At 36.2% G+C, this 12,796-nt stretch overlaps 1 protein-coding gene across 4 annotated transcripts in view; it reads right to left on the bottom strand.

The window, feature by feature from the left end:
* EDIL3 (EGF like repeats and discoidin domains 3) overlaps positions 1-12,796 on the bottom strand; it is a 416,104-nt gene that overhangs the window by 268,442 nt on the left and 134,866 nt on the right. For 2 of the 4 annotated variants that reach the window (XR_014310085.1, XM_082724686.1), the window contains exon 3: positions 286-315. The exons of the other annotated variants lie outside the window; for them this stretch is intronic. Coding sequence is in view for 1 of the 2 variants with exons in the window: in XM_082724686.1 (XP_082580812.1) it covers positions 286-315 (30 nt within the window). In the remaining variant the exon portion in view is untranslated. The remainder of the gene's footprint in view (positions 1-285; positions 316-12,796) is intronic. 4 annotated transcript variants of the gene reach the window in all.

Here is a 12,796-nt window from a genome sequence, read left to right as displayed (position 1 = left end):
TAATTTTCTCATTTCCTTATTCTTTAATGTTGATGTGATATTTTATATTGTGTTTTCCTCTGTAGTAGTTGATTTTCAATTCTTTTTTTTTATTTAGAACTTATAACCAACATCATTTAATCTGCGACAGCATAACGGGTCCAAGAAACAAAAAAAGTCAGTAAATAAAACTATGCCAGTTTTTTGGTTGAAACCTGAATAAATATACTTCAAAGGGTAAAGAAGGGTCAATTAACAAGGGCACTAAATTAAATAGAAATAATCTTAGCAACATAAGAACTTTACCTGCAGAAGTTGGCTCTTCTTCATCTGATGCTATGATAAGAGGAAAAGGGGTGCGGTGGAGACGGAGAGGATGGATGGGGGTGGGGAGGGAGAGAGAGAGAAAAAAAGAAAAATTGAACATAAATATATTCTGCATTTTCAAACAATGACTACAAGCTCCTGACTCGTAATTTTGTGAATTACAAAGTTGTAAAATTACAGAAATCTGTCATTAGATAATTGGATAATGACAAATTAATGGGTATTTACATTAAATTAACATTTATATACTTTTATACTCTAAAATACTTATGTATTAGAAAAGACCCTTCATTTGTCTGAATCTGATTTTCCCTTCCTTTTGCAAAAAAGACTGGTCTTATTTAATTTGAATGTAAATTATAATTCCTATGAATTATATTGTTAAAAATAGAAATTGAACAGGGGCACCTGGGTGGCTTAGTGGTTAAGCCTCTGCCTTCGGCTCAGGTCATGATCCCAGGGTCCTGGGATCGAGTCCCACCTCAGGCTTTCTGTTCAGCAGGGAAGCCTGCTCCCCCCCTCTCTCTGCCTGCCTCTCTGCCTACTTGTGATCTCTGTCTGTCAAATAAATAAATAAAATCTTTAAAATAAATAGAAATTGAACATATGAATACCCCACTGTCACATCATGGGAATTTTCTATTAGCAAAGAGGAATCAAAAGGTATTGTTGATAGGGAAAATTTTGTTCCATGAAGTAGACATTATAAATAAGATAGGGGTTACACACAAACACACTCAGCTCACAGGTACCACACACTTTAAGATTCAGAAGTGGTGATACCGTGGTGATGCCACAAGAACCTGCATTTTGAAGGTTGATACAAGGGGTTTTGACAGACGTGGTCTACAACCCACAAAGGATAAACACAGATATTATAAAAGCAGAGGTCACAATAGTAAAACAGAACTTTATGCTAAAGCAGTGGTTCATAACCGTGAATTGACATTGGGGAGGGTATGTGCTTTGGTGAGTGCTGTGAAGTGTGTAAACCTAGTGATTCACAGACCTGTACCCCTGGGGATAAAAATATATGTTTATAAAAAATAAAAAATTATAAATTAAAAAAAATATATTAGAATACCAAACTCTGGGCTCCACTTCAAACCAGTTAAGTCAGAATCTCTTTCAACAATACTAACTTGTAGCCAGGATTGAGATATTACTAGATGATATCAATATAAGGTAACATGAACCATAACTCAAAGTGTGAATCATTTTGATTCCTGTCTTGAAAGGGAGGAATTAAAAAAAAAAAAAATTAGCAGGGGGTGCACAGAGAGAGAGAGAGAATCTGAAGTAGGCTCCACGCCCAGTACGGAGCCCCATGTAGGGGTTGACCTCACAACCCTGAGATCATGACCTGAGCAGAAATCAAGAGTGGCAGGCTTAACCAACTGAGCCATTGAGGTGCCCCAAGAAATTACTAAATAACATCAAATAAGGTAACATGGGGGCACCTGGGTGGCTTAGTCATTAAGCCTCTGCCTTCAGCTCAGGTCATGATTCCATGGTCCTGAGATGGAGCCCCACATTGGGTTCCCTGCTCAGCAGGAAGCCTGCTTCTCCCTCTCCCACTCCCCTTGCTTGTATTGCCTCTCTCACTGTCTCTCTCTCCATCAAAGGAATAAAGTATATATATATATATATAAAATAAAAATTAAAAATATATATATATAAAATAAAAATTAAAAAAAATATATATATATGGTAACATGAACTCAAACTCAAAGGTAACATGAACTCTAACTGATTCCTGTTTTAACAGACAGAAGTTTTTAAGAGCAGCCAGACTCCAAGGGTAATAATCTGCTATGCGTATGTAGGGGATTGAGCATGGTGGTTATAAGAGTGAAAAAGAGTTTACCTGAAGTTGCTTCACAATTTGGCCTAAAATGTACCTCTTCGCCTTTACACTAACAGACAGACTCTGTGAGGAGGTATTTCTGTTCTGTACACAAGTGCAGCTTACCCCGAATATGACCGTTGAGTTATATGACACCAGCCGGTGCTATTTCATTTGATTCATGAAGTTTTAAAATAAAAATTTACTCAGCTGAACTGCTTATAAAGGAGCTTTGTTCCCAGATGATTCGTTAATCAAGGTATCACTGTGTAACCAGGGAGCAGTCTCTACTCTCTCCCATTAAGGTTACATCTGCACAGAGACACCTTAGACAAGCTGACTTTGTGTCCTGACAGTATTTTCGTCTCACGCTGTTTGGCTTGTCTCCTTGGCACACGAAGGAATGGAGAGAGCAAACACAGTTGGCATGCATGGTGTGGAGAACATAAATATTTAAAAAGCCATTTGCTGCTTTATTATGTCCAAAATATATCATAACATGTTCGAAGAGGAAAACTGTCAGTAGCTTCCAGGAATTCCCTTTTAGGAAAATACCATAAAGCCTTGTAGAAGTGCAGACTTAGACGGTCATTGTTAGTAAAAGTCTGGAGAATCAAAGTGGGGGGGGGGGTCACCTTATGTGTGTGAACTCAATTTATAAAAAGCTATGATGAGATGAAAATTACTCGTATTTGATAGATACAGAGGGTTAGAGTGACTGAGCAGTTTGTCTAAGGACAATTTGAATTTGAGCTCATGTCAATGTGACTTCCGAACCAAACTCTTTCCACTCTGCCTTCCTGTCTCCCAAAGTGTTGATTCAGTATCCATTAAGAGAGAAAGGGAAAAAGGAGAAAAGAGTCCTGGAGTAAGGACTGGTTAGATCTCTGATAATGTTACTTGGACTTAAACATAACAGGGGAAAAAACTGGATGTAAGGACCAGGAAACTTCATAAGATCCCTGCAGTCCAGGGATAGACACAGGCAGGTGAGATCTGGAGTATGTAGTTAAATTAGCCTAAGCATGTGACGCCTAAGGAGTGAAAGATTAGAAATGCTGAGATTTTATCCCTCCATTACATATGGATAAGCATGAAATCTTCAGAAAGAACTATCCAGCACAGAAGCAAAGACAATTCCAAATTTATAGAAGTCTTAGTGATTAGAATGTCTTAAAACCAAAGCCTGCCAAGGTAAGCAGTGCACTAACCTACCCTTAAGCCTCTAATACCTAAAAGCATCTTTGTAACAGATTAACAATATTAAAGTCTGCAGATACACAAGTCTGCACAGAATTCTGTTTCTATACAACATCTCCATAACAGTGATTGGTCATGATACAAAGATGTCGCTAACCAATACTCATACTATGAAAATATACACACACAAACACATATACGTATGGGTTAGTAATACTATTAATTCACTGTTGCAGTTACCTCTGGAAAGATGGCCTTGTAGGTGGCTAGCTACACTACCAAACAGAGAATCATGAACTATTAACAGGTGGCAGCTAGAGCCCCAAAGGTACAAATAAGCCTCAAAGTAGACATTAGTGGCCCATTTAGTGACATTTAACTGAAATAATTACCACAGAAGATAATGCCAAATGATTTTTCACTTTTCCATTTGCTTCTCAGAATTCATTGAAATCAGCAAATCAAAAAATACATCTTCGTCACATGCAAGTTCCTTTAATTCTGGAAATTAAAAACACATGCACTGGGGCCCCTGGGTGGCTCAGTCTGATTCTTGATTTTGGCTCAAATTATGATCTCAGAGTTGTGGGATGGAGCCCTGCATCAGGCTCTGTGCTCAGTGTACAGTCCACTTGAGACTCTCTCTCTTTCCCTCTCCCTCTGCTCCTTCCCCCTCTCACCTTCTCCCCACCACCCCCACCATAAATAAATAAAATCTTTACCAAAAAAAAAAAAAAAAGCAAAGCCCAAAACACATGCACCAAGCAAAACAAAACTAAACAAATAACTCTGTATCGCTCTGCTTGGTTACAGTGCAGAAGGATGTGCAGAAAAATAGTAAAAATACATATTGGATCTAGAAAACAACTGTGTGGTTCTCTCATTGCTCATAACGGAATCACCATTTCATTAAGATGCCCCAGATCTACTGAATTTGAATTTGGGTGTCAATTCAGCTTTCAGCATTTTAAAAAAGTGCAGCAGGTGAATGTTACAAACACAAAATGCTGAGAACGATGGCTATACCCATCAAAATGTGTTGCATTAGGAAAGAGTCATGGGTGGAGCTGTTGAAACTGAAGCAGTAAATTAGAAGGCTTATAGGAAACTATTCACAGTGTGTACTGGGGTTACTTCACCAGCTCTCAAAGCTCTCTTGTATCATCTTCAGGTTTATTTGGATATCTACATCAATACTTTGGGGGAAGATGATTCCTCCTTTGGATTTAGAGAGGAAGTTTATTTACATCTCAGAAATAAATAAATCTCCTCCGTTTTCCTGCCCATCATTATTTGTCCAGGTAAGCATATGACCCATTTGGGGACACTGATGTGTAAGATCAAGTTTTTGCATGCTTGGGTGAGGTGAGGCTCTTGGAAAGGAGGCTTCCTCAATCTTCCGAGAAAGTGTCTGGAAAAAACCCTCTTTCTCTTCCTTTTAGACACAGACAGGAAGCTTGTGGTACCAGAAGTAAGCTGGCAGACATTTTGCAGCCATGATGGGCGCCAGCTTTAGAAAGAAGCCAATCCTGCTCCAAGGCAGAATGGAAAAACAGAAAGAAATTAGATTACTGATGATAGAGTTCAACCACAAAGTCATCTCCTTACCCAAATCTGGACCTTCACTTCTGAGGAAAAATACTTTCTCTTTATTGTTTATTTAGTTTTAGTTGAGTTTTCTCTAATTTGGAATGACGTGACATTCTGCCACAACTATAACCAGTTTTGTTGCCATTTAAAATATACTAGAACACATAAGGAGTTAATCATCTCTGAGGCAGGTGAAATGAAAAGTACATACAGTCTTGGGCATTGCATTCAGAGGCAGCTGGGCTTTTGGCACATAATTTTCCCACAGAGCTCATGACAACGTTTTGGTACAATAAACCTACCCTGATTTTGAAGTTGGCCACTGTTTATTCAGGATGATCTACAGTGTACATGTTATTGAACTGGGTTAGTAGGTGACATAAGAAAGCAACCTGTGGACCTGCCTTCTTTCCTTTCACCCACCTTCCCTCCCTTTCTTTTCTGTTCCACAGGATCAAGTGTCAAATACAGTAACTACACAAACTCATGGGCTGTATACTACACTGATACACATATGATATTAAAACACACATACCTCTTCACTGGACAGGCTTTAGTTCTATATGGTACCAATAATTCTTATATCTCCTATCTTTCTTTGTCTTATCCTTGGGTGTTTTAAGTGAACTTTAATAACGTGGAAATTCTATCCATTCAAAAATAATTCTATGCCCACTGTGGCTCACCATCAAATAGGAATAGTTCATTATGAAAGATACAAAATACATTTCTTAGAACATTATAATATATGAACTATTATAATCTATTTTACATATGGATGTTACTCAATTCATTGACTTAAGGATCATTTTGTTTGCTATATTATAAATCTAGTTAATTATGTACCAAATATGCTCTGCAAGTTTGAAATTATCTATAATTCATTATTTCCATAAACAAAGAAACAACAAATATATATTCTTTTTTTTATTAACATATAATGTATTATTAGTCCCAGGGTACAGATCTGTGAATCATCAGACTTACACATTTCACAGCACTCATGATAACACATACACTCTCAATGTCCATAACCCAACCACCCTCTCCCTACCCTTACACCCCCCAGCAATCTTCAGTTTGTTTTGTGAGATTAGGAGTCTCTTATGGTTTGTCTCCCTCCCGATCCTATCTTATTTCATTTTTTCCCTTCCCTACCCCCACAACTCCCTGTCCTGCCTCTCAAATTCCATATATCAGAGACATAATATGATAATTGTCTTTCTCTGGTTGACTTATTTCGCTCAGCATAACACCCCTAGTTCCATCCACGTTGTTGCAAATGGCAAGATTTCATTTCTTTTGATGGCTGCATAGTATTCCATTGTGTGTGTGTGTGTGTGTGTGTGTGTGTGTGTGTGTGTGACACATCTTCTTTATTCATTCATCTGTTGATGGACATCTAGGTCCTTTCCATAGTTTGGCTATTGTGGACATTGCTGCTATAAACATTCAGGTTCACGTGCCCCTTCAGATCACTACGTTTGTATTTTTAGGGTAAATACCCAATAGTGCAATTGCTGGGTCATAGAGTAGCTCTATTTTCAATTTTTTGAGGAACCTCCATGCTATTTTCCAGAGTGGCTGCACCAGCCTGCATTCCCATCAACAGTAGAGGGTTCCCCTTTCTCCACATCCTCGCCAGCATCTGTCATTTCCTGACTGGTTCAGTTTAGCCATTCTGACTGGTGTGAGGTGGTATCTCATTGTGGTTTTGATTTGTATTTCCCTAATGCCAAATGATGTTGAGCACTTTTTCTTGTGTCTGTTCGTCCCTTGGATGTCTTCTTTGCAGAAATGTCTGTTGATGTCTTCTGCCCATTTCTCGATTGGATTATTTATTCTTTGGGAGTTGAGTTTGCTAAGCTCATTATAGATTTTGGATACTAGCCTTTTATCTGATATGTCATTTGAAAATATCTTCTCCCATTCTGTCAGTTGTCTTTTGGTTTTGCTGACTATTTCCTTTGCTGTGCAAGAGCTTTTGATCTTGATGAAATCCCAATAGTTCATTTTTGCCCTTGCTTCCCTTGTCTTTGGTGATGCTTCTACAAAGAAGTTGCTGCGGCTGAGGTCGAAAAGGTTGCTGCCTGTTTCTCCTCAAGGATTTTGATGGATTCCTTTCTTACATTGAGGTCTTTCATCCATTTTGTGTCTATTTTTGTGTGTGATGTAAGGAAATGGTCCAGTTTCATTCTTTTGCATGTGGCTGTCCAATTTTCCCAACACCATTTGTTGAAGAGACTATCTTTTATCCGCTGGACATTCTTTCCTGCTTTGTCGAAGATTGGTTGACCATAGAGCTAAAGGGTCTAAAGAAATACATATTCTTAAGCTGACAATATTTCAGAAGTTTTGATTCAACTGCAGTGATGAAAAATAACAATGATATTTATGTATGATTATTCATGCTTGCCCAGAAGATAAATGCTATAAATGTGTGTGTGTGTGTGTGAGATTACTAAGATAAAGAAGAGTGAATTATCATTTTAAATTTGAGAACCCAGTCTTTTAAACAGGTTGTCGAGTTGCTTTTGGAGGTATTCAGAGATTTATTTAGAGATAGGTTTTGCTTTATATGATTTTTGTTCTATTATTTGTTTGTTCATTTGTTTGTTGGCCAATGGCCCAAAGAGGACATGCCTCAGGGCTTAAAAGTTGCCATTACCAATTTCTTCCTTATGAAAATACAAAGAGCAATAGTATTCTCTCTTGGCCAATGACTTCAAACAGCAAATGATTTGGTCAGTTATACACTCTCAGAACTGAACAATGTTTGGGACACAATGAGAAACAACAGATAGTATTTACATCAAAAGTATTCAGAGAATTACAAAGTCTTCTCTATTCTATCAGTATTTCACATGCATTTTGATTCCTCTGCTAAATTTGGAGAACAGTTTCTATTGGGTACAGTTAATAATATGTAATATATATAATTGTGTACACATGTAGTTAGTATGTAAGTATATATGTGTATGTTTATTAGTCTCCTCCATTAGTCTAGGAGTTTCATGAGGTCAGGGCTGTGACTTCTTTGCTCATCATTATAACTGTAGTTTTAGAATAGTCTACCATGTTGTAGGGCTCAGTAAATATTTGTCAAGAGAAAGAACACAATATAGATAAATATTTAATACACTCCTCTGTGTTGCTTAATAAAATTCAGCTGTTTCATTAAGCTACATTAAGACTTATCAAAGAGAAAACCATACATCTTCATCTATGTTTTAGTTACACCTGTATCTGTATCTGTATCTATATCTATCTATATATCTATACTGACATATAGCTATATAGTCATAAATCAGATTTATGTTCTTGGGACAGGAAAGAAAATGAATAATGGTTAAAAAGACAATGGTTGCTCTAATGACCATTTGATCATCTCATGAAAAAATAAATCTTATTTTTTTTTAGGGACTTTATTTATTTATTTGACAGAGAGAGAGAGAGCACAAGTAAAGGAAATGATAGAGAGAGAGGAAGAAACAGACTCCCCACTAAGCAGGAAGCCCAATGTGGGGCTTGATTCCAGGATTCCAGGACCCTGAGATCATGACCTGAGCCAAAGGCAGATGCTTAACCATCTGAGCCTCCCAGGCGTCCCTAAATCTGTGATTTTAAACTAACTGAAAAATCATCAAACTAGTGTTTATTAAGTAAATAGATTCATTAAAATAGAACTACAAGGGGTGCCTGGGTGGCCAAGGTCATGATCTCAGGATCCTGGTATAGAGCACCTCCCCCTCCAGTCAGGCTGGAGGGAAGCCTAGTGGGGAGGCTGCTTCTTCCTCTATCTGGCTGCCGCTCTGTCTACTTGTGATCTCTCTCTCTCTCTCTGTCAAATAAATAAATAAAATCTTTAAAAAAATAGAACCACAAAATGCACTTTCTATGTTTAGTAGTGATATAGTTCACATGGGTTTCAAAATCTAGTTAAACAGTGAATCACCTTAACAGCAGTTAGCAGTGCATTTGCGATTTTCTCATTTTAGAAATAGGTACAAATGGGAAAAATAATTTAAAAAATAATTTTAAAAAATAATTATTTTTTAAATAATTATTTTTTAAATATTCATTTTTAAATTATAATTTAAAAAATGAATTTCATTGTTTTGCCACTGAGTTAAAAAATACATAATTTATAAAACTAAACCAGAGTACTGGGAAGTTGGGAAGTAATATGACTCATGTCCCAGCTAGTATCAAAGAGACGTTGGGGACATAATTAGGATACATTTTCCTGCTTAAAGGAAGCACTAAAGACCTTTAAGCTAGGTGACTTGATATTACACAGGCCTTATATTTTGATATTTCATTTATCTATTTAATTGTCCTCCATCCTTTGTTTATTCCGTGTGCACTCCTTCCCTATCCAAATTCATGCCACCTTTGTAGACCCAATCCAAATTTCACCATCTTCAATACATTAACCCTTATTTTAGTCTCCAGATTTGTGTAGTTGTCCACTACTGACTATCCCCACTGACTTTTAAACTATATCCTAAAGCCAGTTTGAAACAAAACAGCAATATTTTCCAGTCTGTTCCCAAGCCAGACATTATCTACTATCCTTCATTTAGGGCAACCGTTATGTTTTAATTTTGTATAGTGCACATAATTGGTACTGAGTAAATATTTTTGGAAAGCTGTCCAATTTCAAAGATGAGAAAATGAAATCCAGGAAGTAAATTTATTGTCTGTTTTTACAGTATTGTGAGCCATGTAAAGGAAGCACTGGTAAATTAAACCTAAGATATCCTAAGAAAATTCATGGACAAATGGAAAGAAGAAACTTGAAAAGGACCAAGCTGATCAATAGCTAATATGTATATGATTGCCCAGACTGCATCCATTTAAAATAAAATTAATTCATAATCTTTTTGAAAATTTAATATGGGAGAGAGGAAAGAGTTCTGCTAAGAGAATGCTGTGTTCTGTGATGAGGGAAGCCACGTGGCCGTGATTACCTGCACCTCACATGTGATATTCAGATGATCACAGCGCCCATTCGATTTTATTTCACAGCAACTGGCAGAAGGAAACTGATAACATCAGGCTCATGCCCCATGGATTTCTGCTTTATTTATGTGTGGGGAACTGCTCACTTCAACCTCAAGTCATGTCCATAAGTCTGGACAAATGCACTAATCTGAGAAGCAAATCTGTTAAAACCAAAAGAACAAAAAACTAAAGGATAATGGAGAGACCAGCAATATTGACACAAATCTCATTGACAGTATCCACTTAAGGAAACCACAGGATCATTGCACATAAAATGTTAATGTCAGAAGAGATTTTCTCATTAACGGGTTGGCCAAAAAAGAAAAAAAGTAAAAAAGTCTGTGAAAATGGGTTAAGGTTTGCATTACAAGTACATGTATTAAATCATCTAAATTACCAAATAAAAACACACTATCAACTGAATTTTGAAGTAAAATTCATATACACATGAATGCATATACATATAGTATATAAATAGTAATTAAATATTTATTTATAATATAAAATAAAAGGACTGTACAAAACGTGCTGTTCTATAACTTGCTTTTTTCACTAATATTTGCAGATATTTTTCTATGTCAACATACTCAGGGAATATGGGCAGTATTTAATAATGTTTTGTTTTATTGGCATACCATAATTTACTTAACTCTATTGAAGGATATTTGGATGGAGTCAGGGGTTTCTTTCTTACAAATAATACTGCAATGAATACACAGACTCCATTGGAATAGTGATAGAAACATGAAACAAAAATAAATGACTAAATTTTATTAAATAAATCAGCTCATAATACTATGCACAATATAAAATATTCACTTTTGTAAATAAGGCTTTTAAATGATCTTCTTTAAAGCCCATCAGCCTACATGCAGCAATATGTTTCTTAACTATATTGGACAATATGGTATTTGTGCCTTCTTCCTGTGAAATTTACTCCTACAATAGTTATCATTAATGATGGCCAAGTAGAACTTTCAGTGCGTCCTGTGTCCAAGTAGTTCAAGACACAGAGACAAAAGAAATAGCTGAGCTCTGTGTTTGGGCAGATGCAGCCTTAGAGTTGACAACTGAGTATAATATTCTTATATTAAGTAATATAAAACTTCCATATTTTAAGAAAAATAAATCGTGGCCATTTGAATACAAAGTTGCTTTATTACAAAATCTTAGCATATAATGTTTGTGTATATGCATGTGTGGGTGGACACAGCAAACATTTAATATATTAAAGTTATTTCAAAGATGATGTTTTACCACTTCTGAAATTTGTGAAGCCTTTTAACAAAATATCATTCCTTTTTTACTGCTTATATTACAAAGAGGGATTCAGAAATTTTATGATGACTTTGAAATGATGAATTCCCAAAATACAGTTCCATGTACTTGGCTTAATTAAAATACCTTTTGAAACCAAAAGATGAAAGGGCAAGAAAAATAGTGGGCAGGTGTAATTTGAAGAGAACTCAGATATCTCTGGTAGATCTGTTTCTCTTGGGTCTCGGGGAATTATTTTTTGCACGTAGCTTGAACTCATCCCAAGGACACTAAAAACTGTAAGAGATAAAGCACAGCTTCTACTTGCCTATATAGAACTGAACTAATCTAATGTGCCACTGACTTATTCAGCAGTCCGTTAATGACTGCTATAGAGGATTGTTTTTTCTCCTGCCTGTTAAAATAGAAGTTAAAATTAAGTGCTTTCTTTTCAGAATCATTAGGACCTTCTTTAAAGGAAAATAGTCAGTGTATCACATTCAGGCGTTAATCAAACGACATTGACAATGAGATTTCTCTATCTGCAAAACTGGTCTCCCTGGGCCAAATTTTTCCTTAATTGAAATGTCTTTAAAGAACTCAACTGATAAAAAAGTAGACGGGTCTACCTTTAAGACAACAAAATCGAATAAATATATAGGGCTATACAGGGAGGAACCAAGCCCCATTCTCCTTGTCTTTCTGGATATTTTCAAGTTTTGAATGCATACTATCAACTTTTATGCTTCCAAACTGCCAAAACAAAACAAAATGAAACAAAAACAAAAACAAAGGAAGAGTCAAATAGGAAATAGGCCATTCAGAAAACGGGATGCAAGCAACTCCGAGAAACAAAATTTTAAATCCAAACCAGACTTAAAGGTCACTAAGTCCAACCTGCCAACTAAACATTTAAATATTCCTTCAAAACTTCTAGTGCCAGGGAACTTATAATCTCGTAAAGGACATGTCACATTGCTCTCCCAGGGCTAGACTCTGGAAAACAGTGGAATAATATGGCTCTTTCTTTAAAATAATAGCCTTTCAAATATCTGAAAACAGCTATCATATGCCCCACAATTCTCTTCTTAAAGGAGATAAACAGCTCTACTTAATTTCTTATATCATGGTATATAACCTGGTCATCATTTTTTAACCCCTCTTGACAAATTCAAATTTGTCAAGGCTTTTTGAAACAAAGTAACTAGAATTAGATCTCCAGATGAGATCTGACTAGGACAAAATACCATGCCCTTATTATCTGCCTTCTTTAGGCTGCTATATTACAACTAATCCTGAGCAGGAAAAAGCAAGGGAGGGAGGTAGACATAGGACAAAGGAGGTCATGGTTGGGGTGGGGTCAAGGGAGAATATGACTGGCTTACCAGTAATGTTAAAAGTATTTTAGCAGTAGGAAAAAATTACAAAAATTTGAACTAAGCATAGCCTTAAATGTATTCTTCAAATCTTTTTCTTTCTCTCTAGGAAAGAATCTAGTTTGTATGTATTTCATATATAGTACATTAAGTCCACAGACAAGAAAACCAAACAGTTGTCTTTATTGAAATAGTTTCCTTAGTGTCCAGGACT

The sequence above is a fragment of the Mustela nivalis genome (genome assembly GCF_964662115.1).
Source record: "Mustela nivalis genome assembly, chromosome: 3".
NCBI lineage: Eukaryota > Metazoa > Chordata > Mammalia > Carnivora > Mustelidae > Mustela > Mustela nivalis.
This window is presented reverse-complemented; position numbering and strand designations above follow the sequence as displayed.